Here is a 19,893-nt window from a genome sequence, read left to right as displayed (position 1 = left end):
CTCAGCTACTCAGGCCCCAAACCTCCATGTCATCCGGATTCTTGCCTCTCTCATACCTGTACTGAGCCCAACAGCAGATTTTGTGTATTCTGCCTTCAAAACACATCCCAAATCTGATTGCCTTTGTCCCTGCACTGCTACCACACCCTCTCCTAACTAGCTTTACTACTTCCACCTCCACAGTGTATTCTCCAGAGTACTCAAGTGAAAGTTTTCAAATGCCACACTCCAGTATTCTGAACTTTCCATCGGCTGCCCTTCCAATTAAACCAACCCGAACTCCTAAAGCCTGATACACTCTGGCCCTTGCACATCTGTCCAGTTTTCTTTCCTTTGTCTGCTCCTTCTTTACTCTAGCTGCACTGGTCTTTTTTCCTGTGCCTCTGATCTACCATGTGCATTTCCTTCTCGGGGCTTCTCATTTGCTATTTGCTATCTAGAATCCTCTCCCATCATCTGTTCATGAGGTCTGGCCCCTAACTTCATTCAGGTCTCTGCTGAAATGTCACTACCTTCCAAGCCTTCCCTTCTTTCCTATCTGACAAGTGCCCTCAGAGAGGGTTTATACTTTGTGTCCCTTATTGTCACCTCTATTAGAACAAGGACTTTCATGAGTTCTATTCATTGCTTTCATGAGTTCTGTTCACTGCTACCCCATTACCAAAACAACCAGAGTAAATGGACTGGCGGTGTGGCTCCAAGTGGTAGAGCGCCTGCTTTGCAAGTTCAAGCTCTAGTCTCACCAAAAAAAAAAAAAAAAAGAAAAGAAAAGAAAAACCTAAATTATTTTCTTGGTATAGAAATATATAATGTATATTGTATACAAGTGGAAGCGGGCCCCAAAGTGAGGACAATTCATGTTTGCTCCACAAGCACTTGTGCATCTGCAAGATAAAAAAACAATGAAGCCTACAGGGCACTGGTGGCTCGTGCCTGTAATCTTAGTTACTCAGGAGGCAGAGAGCAGGAGGGTCATGGTTTGAGGCCAACCTGGGAAAATAGTTCAAGAGACCCTTATCTTGAAAATATCCAATACAAAAAAAGGGTTGGTAGAGTGACTCAAGTGGTAGAGCACTCGCCTAGCAAGTGTGAGGTCCTGAGTTCAAACCCCAGGACTGCCCCCCTTCAAAAAAACCAAAGAAGCCAAGGGTGGTCTATAACCCCAACACTGGGAAGGATGAGGCAGAGGATCCTGAGATTGAGGTTATCCTGAGCTACTACTAAGACACGGTCTCAAAAAAAAAAAAAATTATTGCTACCCTTATTCTACAGAGCTTATAATATGGTACAAAATCCAAGACATGGATATACTTGGCCTCTCCATTCCATCTGCCCTGCTAGCAATGTCATTTTTCTATATCTACCATGTCTCTTCCCTGCTTTAAACCCTTCAGTGACTTACACTTCCCTGCTGATAAAGCCCACACTTCTTGCTCTGGCTTTCCCAGAACTACTTGCTCTTGCCTCATCTTACCTTCTCATTTTTGTTTCTTGCCCCTTCTAATTCTGAATAACACACTCCACCCAAGCAGTGCTTTCCTCTTATTTCTGCTCATTCTGCTTCCTCTACTCCTAACTCTCCCCAGTGCTCCCCCCACCCCAAACCCTGGTCAGGGTTCCAGTAGGAAGGGAAGGCAAGCCTGGATGTGCACGACTTTTTCTTGAACGCTTGCTAAACAGATGCTCCATCACTTCAGTCACTCTACGAGTCCTGTTTTGTATTGGGTTTTTTTGAGATATGGTCTTTCAAACTATTGGCCTGCACTGGCTTTGAAACTTGATTCATCTGATCTCTGTCTCCCAAGTAGATAGGATTATATGTATAAGCCACTGGTACCCAGAGCAAGGATTTCCTACATGCTTGCCTGTGTCACACTTGCTAATGTCCCACTGGTCAAGCAAAAAGACATAGTTAAGTCCAGATAGGAGTGAAGAAATCACTCCACTTCTGTCGAGAGCAGCAGCACACACATTAAAGAGGGCAGGCATACTGGAATGGGGGAGGGAACTGACTGACCGTGCTTGTTAAAAAGGCTGCTGTAGTACTTCCCATACCTTTGCAGCAAATACCCATGTTCTGGGCTCAATCCAAAATTCACATCCTCTGGAATGATGTTCCCAATCATCAGAGCCTGAAAGAAAATCCTTTCTCCTAACAACTTATGCACACCATCACTGCATCTGCTACTCTCTGCTGTCACTAATGAGCACAAGAATGGATGCATATAATGAGTACTGGATCTACAGTTACACTCGCCAGTGACTATCCACTTTATGCTAACATTGTCTTCCCATCTGACAGGAAGATCAGAGAAAAGGAGTGTGTTGCAGCTTTTGTCTAGTTTTCATTGACGAGGGTAGTTCCTGATACCAAGTAGGTTCTTTAAGATGTCTGTGAAATGAACAAGCACATGACAATAACATGGGATAAAAAGGCATAAAGAATGTTCTTGAGACCACTGCTTTGTAATTCTTAGTAGGCTGCAAATCTCTAGGCCAGGGCTGACATAAAGCTAAGTAAAATAAGACTAAAATGCTCCATAAAGTGGGAAAAATAAAGGAAAATTAGCCACATAAACAATACTGTCCCTTTTATTAGATTCATGTTGCCTTTTTAAAATCCAACCTCTCTATTATCGGGTTTTGGTTATTAATACCCTCTGAAAGAAGACAAACTCATCTTGAGAGAAGCAGTTTTTACTTGGTCTGGCACTCAGTCCTCGGCCTGCATCTATGTGGTTTAGCAATAGCAATGAAGCCCAACAATCTCAAAGAAAAGCATTGTAAACACTGGGAGGGCCCCACCAAGGCCTCCCCATATGTGTGTGTGTGTGTGTGTGTGTATTTAAAAAATAATATAACACAGGTATTGCTCTATTAGTCTTTAAAATCATACAGGCAGAAATTATGTTTTAGTATAACCATTTTTACTTTGGGCTAAAGTGGGAATTTTAGGCCTAAAAATAATTTAAGATTACTAAACAGAGGCCATATAGCAACACAGAGTTAATATATCTTGATCCTCATAGAACTGGACATATGGTACTATATCCTTACAGTGGATGTTACACATGGCCATGGGTCATTTTCTTTTTAACTATAATACAAAAGCAAAATAGTGCATTATAGTAATCCTTTGCTCATTACATTAGCATGTATACCAAATTACACTAACTAACTGCATGATAGTGTATTTTTAACATGTGTTCATCTCTACTTCATTAAATACACTACCCAGTCACCAAGAGGGAGAGCATGCTGTACAGGTAAGAAGGGAGAACAGCAATATGCAGCCAAAGGGAGAACAAACAAGAAAAAAAATCTTACAAGATATATACAAAACTAATTTGCAATGACATTTAATGTACAGTTTCATCAGAAGGAATATATCTAGGTTATGATTACATGGAAAAACAGAAGTATATGAAATTCTAGGCTTTCTCTCCTAGAGTATTCCAAATCTTCATCAAAAGTTAATTAGCATAATAAGGCTGACCACCAGGTGACTGAATGAATAAACAGAATGTAATGTAGTAATTTAATAACAGATTCTGAGACAAGAAGCTAACACCAAAATACCCAGAAATCTTTGTGAACAGAGACTCTTATTTTGCATACGTGATACTAATAAGTATAACCGTTAAATGTTTGCACAGACTATGGAGGCAATAGTCCAGAGGATAGTCACAAAGGGGAATGAGAAGAATGCTGTCCCTGCTGAGGTTTGGTTCCCCTTTCCCCTCCCTCCCCCCCAACAAAGGCTATCACTTCACGGGGCAGAAATCTCCTAACAACTCAAGCCCCTTCCCTCTGCCCCCAGCCTGGTGCTGGAAAGTCCTTCAGGTGCTGGTGTGGCTCCTGCTCCCTTGGCTAGACAAGGTCCTTTTGGTGGCCCCTCAGGGTTCCCTTGGCAGGAATTCCTCCTTCTCCCAACCCCCAGAAGAAGGGAGCGCTGCCTCTGCAGCCACCACTTAGGTAACCCAAGAGACTTAGAAGAAGGAGGTATCTGACGAAAAGGCACCAGCAAGTCTGAAGTCCTCTTTGGTAAGGACACTGTACATCCGCTGAGGCAGTGCTTTGGAGTAGGGAGCTGGGCGGGGCACGGAGGCACGCAGGATGAGCTCCCGGCCAGCAGGAGGGGGGAAGTCCGACACTGAGTTCTGCCTTTTCTCCTCTGGGCAGCCTGCTCTCTTCAGTTCCTCCTCTGGTGGAGCCAAGGCTGCAGCCTTGAACAAAATCAAAATCAAATGCTAAGTTCAAGAGCAAGCTGAATGCTAAACTCAGGTACTTTTGAAGGACAGATGAATAAACGAGATAAGTACATAAAAATGTTCTACATTACTCAGTAATGCAGTCAGCTGTATGTTATGATTACTCAAAAAAAAAAAAAAAAAAGCTTGAAACACTAAATGAGCCACTACTTTGGTAAAAGGCAGAAGGGATAATGACTTCCAGGCAACCTGCTTTGAAAAGTGAGGGCCATGTTCAGACATCTAAAGGAGTCGATCATGGAGCTATATTGGTTTCTGTATTTCTTTAAACAATGACTCAAGTTCAAATCAAGATGTCCTTGTGCTGCAATAAGGAACTGTTTCTCTAGAGTCTAGAAACATGATTTTTACCAACTCTATCAATTTTTTTAAAGGTTCACTTGCCAAATTAAAACTGGGAGCACTGTTTTTGTTTGCAGGATGGTGATAAGAGGTACATATAGCAAAAGCCATAAAAGAAAAGTTTTCAAACTGAACAGTGTTGACATTTTTTTCCCATTAAAATTGCACAAAGTACATATTCAGTTAAAGCTTTCCATTTTTAACTGATCACTATCAGTTAAAAAGTATAGTATATCACTATACTTCTTTCATAATACCACTGCTTTGGGAAAAAAAAATTGGCAATGGAAACAAGAAATCATGAAAAGGTGAGCATTGGCAAGAAAGGCATACAAAACTCAAGACTGTTAAAGAGGTGGTTAGTTTTAATGACCTTATGGAAGTTAGAGGGATGGGAAGGAACAAGGAACTTTTAGGGACAAAGGCTATTTTGTTACCTCATCAGAAGATTCAGTCAGCTTGAGAAAAGGTGAGAAGAGAAACAGTGATGAAAGGGAAACAAGCAAGATGGTTTAAAAAGAGATAAACAAGATTTCAAGATTATTTCAGAGATGGCATGCACCATGTTAAGAAACATGATTCTATCAAAAGAATACTTAAGATGCAGAGTCACGACACACACAGCACTCCTGGCTGTCAAACAGAATAGACACATCTCACTACTCATGCATCTGATGGTTCAACAGGTGACATACAGGGTGTCATTTAATGAGGAAATGATTGAACAAAAACCTAGCTTTTTCTGAAGAATTAAGATGTTTAAGAAAGTGTTCATGGCTTAAAAATAGGTAATACAGTGAATTTAAGAATAAGCTGGGACTGGAGCAGGGCTCAAGTGGTACAGTGCTTTAAGTATGAGGCCTTGAGTTCAATCCCCAGTATTACCAATAAAAAAAAAAGGTGTCTAACGAGTCATTTAGCTTAGCAAGATTGAACCAAACTTCTAATTTTAAAGAAAGTTCTTTAAATATGTAATATAAAATATGTAAATAAAGGTATGTTATAAAAAAATTCTCAGTGAAATGTTATCACAACTTTTAAGTTACCTAAAATCATTCACTACAGTATCTGAAAGTTTAAAATCTGTTTTTAAATGACATCATATGAGATGAATTTATAATTTCAGTGTCCATTAAAGGGAATTAGCTATATAATGAGGACATGGAGAAGATGATCTTCTATCAGATACTGACAGATAACAGATACAATACCCTATTTTCATGAAATTTACATGTATATACAGTAGATGCTGACAATGATTGCTGGAGGCATGGCTCAAGCAAGCTCGAGGCCGTAAGTTCACACGCCAGTACAGCCAAAAACAACAAAAAAGTTGGCAATGATCATCGCTGAGTGAGTAGTACGATTAAGTGATTAACTTTTTTCTTGTTCTAGCCTCTACATAGCTGGAGAACGGAGTGAGGAGGCTATTTCCACTTGGGGAAAATAATTCAAAATAAGTTATACTCGCAGCACTAAAAGTATAAGTACTTTATATTTTAAAGCCTTTCAACACAATTTAAAAAAAAAAAGATCAAAAAGGAAAGAGTTCATGCAATATGAGGAAAATTTGTATGAGTATTGAACTAGGAAACCTGCCTGTACGCTTCTACATAGTAAGCTGGCAAAGATATTACAGGACGTGAAAACAAACTCTGTTCTTACTTTCATGCCACAGACAAAAACAAAACAAATGAAATCAAGCTTCTATTATTTTCTAGAAGTCTAATTTATAAGAAAATAACATATTTGGTCTTTAACTTGAAATTCTCAAATTTAGGGAGCTATACCATAAATAATCTGGTTTTAGCTCTTGCTAAAAATTCAGGGTGATTTTTGAATGCATTAATAATAACTAGACATACTCCAGACCAACGCAACAGAGATTATAAAATTGTTATTCCATGTGTGGACCAAGAAAAAGTCTTCTTATTTAGTTCTGAGAATTACACTTTCAAAACTGAACTGCTGGTCTAGTTTCTAGTGTCATCACAGTTCTGGTAAAGAGATCCTGTATTACCGCACATCATAATAACGTTTATCAGAATCCCTAATGTAAATGTGCTCTGAAATAAGAATCATCTATGGGATGTCAGCACCTCTGTAGCCAAGGTACCTTATAATTTTTAGACTTATTTTCATTAGCAGAGGCAATGATGAATATAATTTTCCAAACTGGGCTTGTTTTCTGTGCTGTGTCTGTTTCCATAGTCCTAACAATCAGAACTCTTCTTTTCTAGGAAAATGCCTATAAAGCTAGACCTCCTCACCAGTAGAAGAGTAGGTCAGTTTGTAATTCGGGCTGAGTTGGCACTGCTGAGTCCCACCAACGTTTTTAACAGTTGCTTTAAGACTCTCCTAACTGTGAAATGTAAATCCTAAAATATACTTATCTAAATATGTAGAAGAGCCAATGGATTTCAAAAACTCAGAAGTCTTGGAGTCATTGTTTCTTCAATGTTCAAACACAATGCCCAGACTTCTCAGCATCTGTGTGTATAATCAGTCACAAATGGTATTCAAAAGGACATCTTCCTGAGCAAAGGTCTGGTGCGATCATGATGGAGTCGGTAAGGAATCTCACATACCCTCTGAGCATTCACAAACAATTTGTGAATGATCCTGCCAGCATGTCCTCTTCCCGCCCCAGCAACTAACACTTCAGGCTGCTCCAACAGGCAACTCACAAACCTAGGAGAAAGAAGCAGTGAAGAGATGGAAAAATCAGTTGCTTAGGTCACTTTTGTACACTGTCCCAAGATGAATTTTGTAGACAAATCCTCCATTTGATATTGGTTAAAACTACCACTGCTGGAGTGGAATTTCCTAGGACAGGTATGACATGTAGGATTAAAATCAACTCAACTTACAGTCTTACTGCTTTAACGTTTCACAAAATTTTTAAAAAGCCTATCTCTGTCAGTGTAATAAAAAATATTCAGTGTATTTTTTTCATACTAGAATCTTAAAAAATACTACAGTAAATAAAAGATCAAAAAATCATCTGAGAAGGAAGTTAAGAAGGTGAATATGCTTGATGCACTCTCTATACAAGAATAAATATATAATTTGTAAACCTGTTTAAACCACCATAAAAAGAGGACTAAGGCAGAAAGGAGAAAAACAAAGGATGAACCAAATTGGATTATAATACATATACACATGGAAATGTCACAAACAAAAATGTCTTTTTTCCAAAGTGGAGAACAGGAAGGTAAAATAGGTCCTATCTGGGGGTTGGCACCAATGGGAAAGCGGGGAAGATGTAGGAAAGTGGTGTGGGAAAGTAAATATGGTAGAAATATTATGTAATGAAAATGAAAAATGAGACCTGTTGAAACTTTAGGGAATGGGGGGAAGCAGCCAATCCATTGTTTTGTTTTTTTTTTTCTTGGTGATATTAAGGTTTGAATTCAGGGCTTCTTGTTCACCAGGCAGGTACTCCATCACTTGAACCACACTTCCAGACCTGTTTTTGTTTTTTTTAAGAGGTGTATGTGCACTTAAAATATGTTTTGCTGGGCAAAACTGCAATTATAAGCTGTGCCATTATGCGTTCAAAACCCTGTACTTCCAGGCACGTCACAGATACTGTATGGCGGAACTAACAGAGTTGAAGTTACAGAGCCACCAAGCTGCACCATCTGCTCATTAACTCATACTGCTATTTTAGGAGTGATTCCCTTGATTTGAACTTATTCTTCATTTAAAAGGATTTTTCAAGAGCAAAGTAGGCTGGGAGAATTTTCACTCAACAAAAGATACAAAATTCAAACAAGAACTTGTTAAAAGCTACAGCAAATGCCTTGTCATATTAATATCATTTAGCATCAATGATGCCTTTCCTTATGGAAAAGCTAATGAAAGTCTTTAAATTGTGATGAATTCAAGCAGCTAAACAAGCTAGTTTGGAAATACTTCATCACATATTAAAACAACACTGTCCATTCAAGTAACATGGATAAAAAATGGCCACATAGGCTCCATTGTAAGGGTGCTGAGCCACCCATTTGCTTCATGGGGAGAAGCCATGAAACAAAACATGGCTTGCAAAGTACACAGGAATGTACCTTTGCTATCACAAATATTATTTAAAACAAAATAAGTAACTAGGAATACTGAATAGATATGTAGTTTCTGAACACCCCAGGCCATAATCTAGGAACAGTGAGAGCAGAGAGCCAAGTGGAGAAACTGTGAGTGCTGGAGGTGACAGCCCCACCACGGGAAACTTCAGGCACCACACCTCCAAAAGCAAATCACCCTGAGAAAAAGAGGCTCCTGGAGACAGTTTCTGAAAGTGGAAGGACTGGGAATACCTGGCAGAATCTCAGAGAAAGATCAAATTTTAGGATAATTAAATATTTCTCTGTTCATTAGTCAACTGACTTGTTTTAAATAACATATGCATGCCATAAAAGAGTCTCAGTTTTCTAAAGAGATTAGTGGTTTTTCCTACTGCAGATAAAACTACAATAACAATTACCTTTCAAGATCTTCCTTTTCTTCCTCTTGCTCACATTTCTCAGTTCCAAACTTGGCTTTCAGAGATCGGGCTCTAGCAATTATAGCTTCCACATTAGTAATTTGATGGATGATTTCCTAATAGTAGAAAAGGGAGAGGCATTGAAAGACAGCAAAAAAAGCAAAGACTTTTAAAAACGTATCTTTAAAATAATTGTTGCCAAGTGGGATGAATACTGAGCAAAGATTCTGATATCACATAAAACTTACTTCTAGTTTCTTATCTTCTGGATTAGGAAAGTGCAAAACTTTACTGGAATGGGATATGATCTGCTTTATAATCTTCTTAATAGACGAAATGTTTTCCAGATTTTCTATTTTTAAAAAGATCAAAGCAATCATTAATTAAATTAAGCCAAACATTTTCATTTTGGAAGTGAACAAATGACTAATCAAATAAGACATTTACCTTCTTCCTTTACCTTGAGTACAGCTGCATGAATCACACAAGGTAACAGGTGCCGAGCAAGGTCTGCAGGTTTCTGGAATGCCAGATAGTGCAGAACCTGAAAGAGGCACACGTTACATGATGATCACTCCAGGTGTCAAAAATGAAGCAGCCATTTTCAAAAGTACAAATTTCTTGAACTCACCTCAGGGGCAAGTGGAGAAAAGCTTTTTTTCTCTTACTATTTACCCTTGCTCACCCAGGTAAGCAGCTGCTACTGCTAAAGGTAAGAATATCACTGGAAGCACTTAAGAACTTTGAAATTTAATAATGATGAGTATTCTCATAATCTTTTCAGCCTCCATATACATGCTGGTTATATATGCAAATTAGGAAATGCAAAGAAAATAAAAACCATGTGTATATTACACTATACAGATAATTGTTAACAGCAAAGCATTTCATTCTGGGACAATTTAAGACATAGAATACACATATTAAGGACACTAATTATTAAACCTATAAAATACTGTTTTATAATCTGCTTTCTCAATATTTCCAAACAATTTTAGTGATCTTCCACAAATCTGTTTTAGTTCTTTTGGGACTTTTTTCCCAAAAGTATTTTTTTCTTATTATAAAAATACAAAGTCATGTGTCATATGTGCAGTACATAGACCATACCTTTAAGCACCTTATTCAACAGCAGTAAAAATAAAAGTTTAACTTCATAATGACCCTAACTGATACTCACCAGTTTTAAAAATAAAGAGACGTATAATGCAGAAATTCTCCTGAAATCCTATTTCCCAAGGAATATACATTTTGGTGTTTATCTTCTCATGTTTCTATGCCCATTTAAGCACAGAGATATAAAAACATATGCGAATTCTTATCAAAAATCAACTCACATACTCTTTATAATTTCATTGTTCATTTAATGGCTTATGGCAGATATTTACTTTTTGGCCTGGAGAGTTTGATGTGATTTGAAAACTTTTTCTGGGGGGTGGGGGTGCAGGCGAGAATTGGAGTTTGAACTTAGGGCCTTGTGCTTACTAGTCAGGTGCTCTATCACTTGAGACATATCCCCAAACCCTTGAAACTTTTTTAAAATTAAGAAATATACTTCAGGCCATAAAACTACAAATGATATGATTAAGGGCTGGCTCTACTAAACTCTTGAGTATGGCTCTTCCTCCTCCTACACAACTAATGCTGGTTATAATCTCCAAGGAATTTATCCCTTTTACAGGATCTCCTGGAATGTCTCTGACTTTGGATCCTGTCTGTTCCCACTGACAGGCAACAATGAATAAAGAGTCCTGACCCAGGCCTATGCTCCATACCAACACAAAGTAGCCAAAGACTGAGTTCAACTTCCCATTCCCTAAAAGGTTTCACAGTCTTGAGTCCTTGGGCAGGGGGATGATAGATAGCAGTTAGATACAGGCACTGGGGATATACAAAGGGAACTTAAAATGGAGGATCCTTGGTTCAGTGTGCACATGATGAGAGCCTTGTTCTCTCTCTCTCATTCTCATGCACTGTTTCTTAAATGTTGCAAGCTAAACTCTTCTAACCCGGCTTTCTGGTTCCACATTCTTGTTATATACGAAATACCCAATATGACTGAAAAGGAGAAGGCCCGGTGCAAATTGGTAAGAAGGCCCAAAATAGCCAGATCTTCAAGATTCACCTTGCTCATGCATACATATTATTAAAGATTCCTTGCATCTGGTCCCCAAAAAAGAAAAAAAAAAAAAAAAAGCTCTGATTTAATCTGGTTAATGTGGGCTTCTTTTGACCATTATCATGTCATTATAATCTCATTGTGCTTTTAAATTTTCTCCTCCTCCCCCAACTCTGAGGTTTTCTTAGGTGTCTATTACTTTTATTTTAAAAGAACTAGATTAGTTAACTCAGTCTTCCTGTTCTCTACTTCATTTGTCTTTTATTTCTCCTTTTATTTTCTTTTATTGTTCTTTTACTAGCTTGAGTTAGAAATTCATTTACTTATTGCATTGATGGGGATTGAACCCACAGTCTTGAATATGATTTCCAAGGGTTCTACCACTGAGCTATAGTCCTCCCCCTCATTCTTTTGTTTTTATTGATATAAAATTTAGGGCTATGGATTTTCCTTTGACTACTTCTTAATATACTTTATAGGTTCTGATATGCAGCGTTTTCTTTACAGAATTTTCTGGAAAATAATTATAATTTTTCTCTGTATTTCTCCTTTTACCCAAGCATTATTTAATAGAAGGTTTCTAAATTCCCAAGTAGGGCTGGGTTTTGTTGTTACTGTTCCATTTTTGACTTCTGGTTTTACTGCAGATCACACTGTTGTTTATAGTATTTCCATTACAAAACTTACTGATGTTTTCTTTGTACTCTAATATAATATCAATATATGTGAATATTCCATGAATACTTGAAAAGAAGGCACACATTTTCAAGGTGTAAGCCTGATATATAGATCTAAAAGATCAATCTTATTTAATCTCTTATTTTTGTCCACTTGACTGTCTTATACTAAAAGTAACATGATAAAAAAAACCCTCTTATTATTGTGTTTTGATCTAGTTTTCCTTGCAACGCCTAAATTTTGTTTTACATGTGTAATTACTGTGCATAAACTGAATAACTCTTAGTTTCTCACTATGAAAAAATAACCTTTTTTGCTTTAATTTTACTTTGGTACAAGGATCATGACCCTGTTTTCTTATTATTTTCATTTACCTTTCAGTACAAAGATTCATGTAAATCTTTGTACTGTTTTGGGGAACTTTGGTTCTTCTTTTTCTCTAAAGAACATTCATGTACGTAGATCTTTATGTATTTCTCATTATTTCCTGAATAAAAATTTTGGTAGAATTCCTAGGTCCCTTTATAATGCGTCTGATGTACACTGCAAGACAATGGTAAGTGCTTTGCAAAAACTATGGGTGTCTTTTCTTAGGCCTATTTGCAACCAGTGCTAAAATCTTTTATGTGAATACTGGATATATAAAAGACTCATTGTATTTCAATGTTTTGCTTGTTAAATGTGACCAAAATTCTTATGCCTATGATATGAGTTTCTAAGATTCACAAATAATGATTAGCATTCTAGTATTAAAATCCAAATCTTCAATTACCTTTTCAGCTTCTCGTGTATCATCAAAGAGCCTCCTTTGCCTTCTAGCAGGAATTGGCTTAGCTGTTTCCCATGCTTCTACCCACATGTTGCTTGGGATCTTCATTCGAGCACTCAGTTCTCCTTTCAGAACCACACTGCCCTTTTCATCAGTTACCTCCTCTTCAATATAGTCCCGGGGTGAGTACCACCTCACAAAATCTTCAAGAAAGCAACCTGGATTAGCTGCCTAAAAACAAACAAAATAAAACTCAACATTTACTGATAAGCCTGTTTGCAAAATCGTACTTTTACTTACAACAAAAAAATCTAATCTTTAAAACTTAATGTGTAAATGGAGTTTGAGTGTGTATCACTTTTAAAATAGGGCAGGCTGTTTTAGTTTTACAAAAAAAAAAATTTCATTTAATGAATTCCAAAAACCTTCATGTAAAGTGGAAATAATTTTCTTAAGCAGACTATGTTATGTAACTTAGTCTGAAATTACAGTCTAACTACTCAATACTTAGAGAAATAGCAAATAGACTGAAATCAAGTTAAACAATATAGAACATGATAATAATAACACAGTGATAGAAAAGTTGTACTCTTCTTTTCTTCAATAAATCAATACAAGTACTGCAATACATATAGCTAACATCAAACATGTTCTATTCAGCCATCAAAATCGTGTGCTTTATATAACAAATTATGATCAAATAAATTGTTTTTGTGCTATTAAGGAACTGAAGTTCAAACTATTTTTCAGGCTTTTGGAACCAAACTTATTAAAAAGTTTCATTCTATATCTATATAAATCTATAGAATTAACAATGATGCGTGCCAAAAACTTTTCGGTGATTCTCTTTTCGAGCTTGGAAGGGAGGGGTGTGGGGAGGTTTTGTGTCCAGTATGTACGAGTAGAATGCTAAGGATGGGCATGAAAACCACCATTGTGAGAGTGAAGAGTGATCTGTGTTAAATGTGAAGACAAAACTGCCAATTTCTCTCCACTGGAATCAATGGCTACCAGCCTGACCATCCCTACCCCAAAAGGGACCCACCTGAGGAATCAGAGAAATTTCCTTCACTGATTCAAGAACACAAACATCTAAGGGCTATGTCATGGCCCATGGCAGCAAAGAATGTCTGTCACCTGCAATGGGTCAAGATTACTTTATGACAGTGACTCATGATTCATGTATAAAGATCTGGATCTTAAGTAGGCAACACCACACACATTTGTGTTAAGAGAGTAAACTGAATTAGAAATTACAGGCATGATGCCTCACACCTGTAAACCCAGCACTGAAGAGGCAGGAGAATCACCAAGTTCTAGGCCAGTCTAGGTTATGCAGTTAGACCCTGTCTGTGGGAAAAAAAAGAAAACAGAAAAAGAATTTTCAACTCCTACATTATAGATTGGTAAAGACATCTAATGGTCCTTACAATTCCAAGCCGACAAACAGCTACCAGGAGAGGGTCAAGGCCCATTTCAGCTATAGCTTATCTTTTCTTTCACTGTTGTAGGCACATACAAAGACATTCTCCAAAATAGGCCTTGCTCTTCTGGAATTATGAAGTGTAGATGCCTCAGGCACATATCAGTATTTATCCAAAGCCGTGGAGACTCTCCCAAGGGTCTCCTTATACTAAGTCATCCCTGTCCAAAATGGGAGTGGCAACCCATCTATTTTAGAGTGACTATATATTTCCTTAAATATATTATCTGTTGAATTTTACTCATGCACAATGTTTAAAACTTTACCATAAATGACCAGTATGTTTCTATGGGGGAAAACTTAAAGAGTTTCAATTTGGAATCTCCTACTATACATACTACCTCTGCTAAGACACCATAGCAACACAGGGACAGAAGACTAAGGTGGCAGCTAGAATAGAAGTCAACTGCTGTGGAGGCTGGTATTTCCTCGTGTGCACAAATTCCAGCCAATTCCTTTCTTGCCTTTTTTATTTTACCCAAAAAAAGAGTTGCCCTGAGAGTCAACTGGCTTCTCTTTATCCACTGTATCAATTATTTTTTTACTGATTAGCAGCATAATAGAACTTACAAATTTTCTGTATCTTTTTTGAGTCTCTAAGGAAAATATATACCTCTTAAGACTTTTACTCAAGATTTTTTCCTTTAAGTAAACACTGGGAAAACAAGCAGGGAATAAAAGGTTCCCTTTTATTGTCACTTGAATCTGCTTACAGGGAAGTGGAAAAGGTTTTCCTGGGGTACTTATGTTTAAAAAAGCATACACAAGGTTTTAGAGAGAAATTAAACTCAGGCTGGCCTCCATAGCCCAGACACAGAGCTGAGTAGGAGCTGTAAACAGGGGGAAGACAGAGGTCACTACAGGATAAGGAACAAAGACCAGGCCTAGAAGTGAGTTCAGAATTCAGCAGAATTTTCGTCCACTGGCCTGACCCGTTTGGGGTGTTTTTTTTAATATACAGATTGAGTATCCCTCATCCAAAAGACTTGGGACCAGAAGTACTTTGGATCATTTTTAGATTTGGGAATATTTGAATATACATAATGAGGTATCAGGAATAGGATCCAAGTCTAAACACGGAATTTATTTATGTTTCATATATACCTTATACATATATACATAAAATAGCTTGAAGGCTATTTTAAATTCTTTCTTCATGCTTGGGTTTTTAAGCTAAGCCAAATGTCACTATTACCTGAATCCTATGTGTTCAACATATAGGCCTGTATCTAAGCCTAGAATAATCTTCTCAAAATAACAAATACCTGCTTATTTAAAACCTGACTCCTCTGAGAAACCTTCCATGACCCATTCAACACAGTCAGTCACCTCTTTGACCTTGCCTTCTTAGGAGAACTCATTTACATAACTATTTATACTACATATCCCACAACCTCCATATGCTAGAACTGAGAATAAACACCATATTTCTGACTCACCTAATCACAATGTGCACTTTAAGATTTATTGGTGAACTGACCCACATTAAACCTTAAGGGCTTCCTAAAAAGCCTTGTATCAAATTGGCTCAGTAAACACAAAGGAAGAAAGCAGCCCAGTATACATATAGAAATAATTCAGTTCTCAACTTTTAACTATTAATAATAGGTGATTCTTTTCTTTTTTCAAACTTAAGAAACAAAATTTGACTATGTCTTTTGGGGGATGGAGGTAGGGTATTGTAACTATCATTGAAATCCAAATGTGTAACAAAAAAGACATTTGGGCCTTCACACCACTTTATAGAGTGACTTTCACAGTTTCATCCCAGAATAGCTCAAAATAGACCCTAGACTTCTGAAAATGTGACCTACCTTAAAAGACTCCATATCTGAGAGCAGACAGGCACTCTGCATGCGTGCTCGGAGGTGAGCCCCTTCTGCCGATGTACCTAATTTAGCTAAGACCTCAGACTGTTCTTCTAGCAGATCTTCTGTCATAGGTGCTGGTTCCTGAAAAGCACAAAAGGACAAAGCTCACCAACAGCCCTTTAGACAAAGCAGAACTATAAAAATAGAATAAAGACAATAATTATTTCTACTCTCAACAGTTACAAGATATATATTTGAAAGAATTCAGAGAAATGCACAAATTTTTCAAACCTACATTTAAAAAGTAGCAAATAAGGATAAATATGACTCTTAAATTTCATTCCTCTAACAGATAAAATTACCATATTTTCACTGACAAGGTTTGAGAACTAAAAGACAGAGGAATTTTGATCTACTGTACATTTTCCTGTCCTTATTAATGATATAGAGATAAAGTTCTAATGATAGTTGCAGCAAGGTTTTCATTGTAATTAATGGAAATGGTTTGATATAGGAAAAGTGGGAGGGAACTACTCTAACAGTGATCATGTATTGTTATGGAATTGTGAGTTCTTATTTTCTCTTCTCTATAATGAATATGCCAACACTTGTAATTACCTAACAAATACCAAGCAAGAGTCTCACACTTGCAGAGTGAAGAAGGATCAGTGAGGCAGTACAGCATACTGGATAAGATTGTGGGCTCCAGAGACAAGAGTTCTGTGTTTGAATCCAGACTCTGTCACCTTGAGCATTCAGACTCATTATGAAGACTAAATCCTGGCACATCCTCAATAAAAACTAGTAATTATAAACAAAATAGTTAGAAGATTATATTATAAACTTCATACCCTACTTTCTGTCTGACTAAGGGAAAGTGTGCTGGACAAAGTATCTAGTCAAGAAGAGACCCAGCAAGATGGTAGATTAGAAGCATCCACTGTTTTAAGTCTATGAATGAGAAGAGTCAGGTGACTCAGAAGACTGTCTTCTGAAGAAAAAGAGAAAGAGCATCAGAAATCACGAAAGAGGTAGCAGGACAACACAAAAATATGAAAAAAGAGAAGCAACAGAGAAAAGCATCAAACAGTTCCAAGCCCATCCCTCACATCTTGGCTGGGAGAGGGGAAGCTAAAGATCAAATCACAAGGTAAGATGGCCCTAGCCTCAGACTGGCAATTTTAGCTGCAGGATAAGCACAAACTCCCCCAAGTCTTAAACCCAATGTGGGGATTTGGTGAGACAGTGACTGGCATGCTGTGGAAGGGGTAGCCTCAGTAAAGATAAACATTTTGTCACTCCCTCTCAAAGAGCCATCTTGAGATAGGGCCTATTGTTTGAGTTACTCTGGGCTTGACAATAGGGAGCAGTCACCATTCAGGGAGTTGTGGAACCCCCATATAGTGTCTGGGTGAGAGAAGCCATAGAGGTGGTCCTGCAGAAAAGTTCAAGCAGCAGGGAGCTACAGCAGTGAAGGGCACAATGGTCAGAGGCCTCATATTTCCTGGCAAGTATCAAGTCCCATCACCTGAGGGCTGGGACAGAAACAAAGCACAGATCCTAAGGCTGGGGTAACCTGCCTCCTGGCTGTGTATATTGGCTGCCAGGTGATCCGAAAGCCCTAAGTCCACACCCTCTCAATCAGCAAAATCTACAGCCTCCTCTCCTGCACAGGGAGGTGAACCACTGGGAGTGGTCTGAAAGTACTGAGACCTACCTCCAGGAATAGCCTTCCAGTGGACAGGTTACCAAGCCAGACTGATAATTTGGATCCCAGACCCCCCAAATTAAGTGAGTTCCACAGCCTCCTCCTCCCCACAGGGAGGTGAACTGTTGGATGGGGTCTGTAAGCATTAAGAGTAATAGGCAGAGGCCTAGGTCCCTCAGTTGTCTCTCAGCCAACACAGAACTCAGTGCTCTGTCTGCTCCCTCAACTCTCTAATGTACTTGGAAGTTACCCTTAGGTTTGGATCCTTACTACTCCTGAGGACACAAACTAGGGAGCTTGTGGAGCAAGTGGGAATCTCCCCAACCCACACACCATAAAGCTCCCAGAAGTCAGTAGCATTTCCCAGTACCCAAAGTGGGACACTTCTATGGTGAAAGTGGCCCAGACGTGGAGAGCTAACCATTCTATAAGACACTCCAGTTAGTTTTCCTTGGTTTGGGAATCAGGCCACGTGCCATGAGCACATGGATAAAAGCTTGATACTCCCAGTCCAGTGGTGAGAAATAATGCCTCGTCCAGCCACTACATTGCCTGCCTGAACACTAAAAATATTTCAACTGAAAGACTACAGGTGACTGACCCTTCTAATCAATGACTTGACCTCAGATGCACAAATCCCAATTTAGAAACAGGAAGTTTGTAAAAACAAGGCAAGATGACTCTTCCAAATATCAACAACTCCACAGTAACAAACACTAACAATAGTGAAGTGGATGAAATCTCAAAGAATTTCTAAAAATAATTATAAGAATGGTCAAAGAAATTAAAGAATACATGAATAAATTCTAAGAAGACTCAAATAAAGAGCTGAATTAATTAAAACAATGTAGGAACATAAAAGAGGAATTAAAAAAGATACAGAAATTTTAAAAAAATTCAAATTGAAATTCTGGAAATGAAAAGCTCAGTAAGTTTAAAAAAAAAAAAAAAAAAAGCCCCAAACCTGAGTTGAAACCAGTAGAATGGATCAAACTGAAGACAGAATATCAGGGCTTGAAGACAAAGTAGATTAAAACATACAGATGAAGAGAAAGAGAAAAAAAACTAAAGAAGTATGAACAGAACATGTAAGACCTCAAGGACACCATTAGAAACCAAACCTAAAATCGTTGGCATAGAAGGAGAAAAGAAGGAATCTGAAAGTGCAGAAAACTCTCCAAATCTTGAGAAACAGATGGTCAGCCATGTATCGGAGGCTTTTAGAACTTTAAACAGACAGAACCAGAAAAGAACTTTCCCATGTCATAGTATAGCTAAAACATCAGGTATACAAAATAAGGAAAGAATAATGAAAGCTTTAAGATATGTACCATGTCACCTACAAAGGCAAAGCCATCAGAATAACAATGGATTTCTCACCAGAAACTTTAAAAGCAAAGAAGACATGGAATGATGCATTTCAAGGCCTGAAAGAAAATAATTGCCATTCTAGATGACTGTGTCCAGGAAAGCTACTCTTTATAATTGAAGGAGAAATAAAAACTGTCCATGATAAAGAAAAACTAAAGCAATTCATGATCATTAAACCAGCACTGCAGAAAACACTTAAAAGAATTCTACATGTGGAATAGGAAGATAAATGCAACCATGAAAATAGGAGAAATAAATTTCACTAGATGAGTAGACAAGCAAATGAGGAGTAAGGAAGGATCAACCACTACCAAAACTAATAAAATGGCAGGAACTACTACATATATTTCAATAATGCCTCTGAATGTTAAAATAGTCTCAATTTTCTAATCAAAACACACAGACTGGCAGATTAGATTACAAAACAAGACCCAAGGTTGGGCATGGTGGCTCATGCCTGTAATCTGAGCTATTTGGGAGGACTGCTGTTAGAGGCTAATCGAGGCAAAATGTCAGTGAGACCCCATCTCAACCAATAAAAGCTGCACATGATGATGTGTGTCTGTCATTCCAGGTATGAGGGAAACATAAACAGGAGGATCATGGTCCAGGTTAGCCTAGATACAAACACAAGACGCTATTTAAAAAAAAAAGAAAAAAACCTAAAGCAAAAAGGACTAGAAGTGTGGCTGAAGTGGTAGAATACCTGTCTACCAAGAGTAAGACCCAGAGCTCAAACCCCACGACTACCAAATAACAAATTCTAAAACATGATCAGCAAGAAATGCACCTCACTGTTAAAGACAAACATAGGATCAGATTGAACAAATGCAAAAATGATTTTCTAAGCAAATG

General features: G+C 37.9%; 1 protein-coding gene across 3 annotated transcripts in view; it reads right to left on the bottom strand.

Annotated features, from left to right (window-relative positions):
* Nucleotides 1-2,905: 2,905 nt before the first annotated feature.
* Nucleotides 2,906-19,893, bottom strand: part of Rab3gap1 (RAB3 GTPase activating protein catalytic subunit 1) — a 115,001-nt gene continuing 98,013 nt past the window's right edge. Inside the window, exons 18-25 of one of the 3 annotated variants that reach the window (XM_074070627.1) lie at nt 15,963-16,100; nt 12,669-12,896; nt 9,547-9,643; nt 9,348-9,451; nt 9,100-9,215; nt 7,202-7,304; nt 5,051-5,071; nt 2,906-4,226 (exon numbers count right to left, since the gene is read on the bottom strand). In XM_074070627.1, coding sequence (XP_073926728.1) covers nt 3,990-4,226; nt 5,051-5,071; nt 7,202-7,304; nt 9,100-9,215; nt 9,348-9,451; nt 9,547-9,643; nt 12,669-12,896; nt 15,963-16,100 — 1,044 coding nt within the window. In that variant the 3' untranslated portion in view covers nt 2,906-3,989. The other 2 variants (XM_074070628.1, XM_074070629.1) reach the window with 2 other exon arrangements.

The sequence above is a fragment of the Castor canadensis genome, chromosome 4, assembly GCF_047511655.1.
Source record: "Castor canadensis chromosome 4, mCasCan1.hap1v2, whole genome shotgun sequence".
Taxonomy (NCBI): Eukaryota; Metazoa; Chordata; class Mammalia; order Rodentia; family Castoridae; genus Castor; species Castor canadensis.
This window is presented reverse-complemented; position numbering and strand designations above follow the sequence as displayed.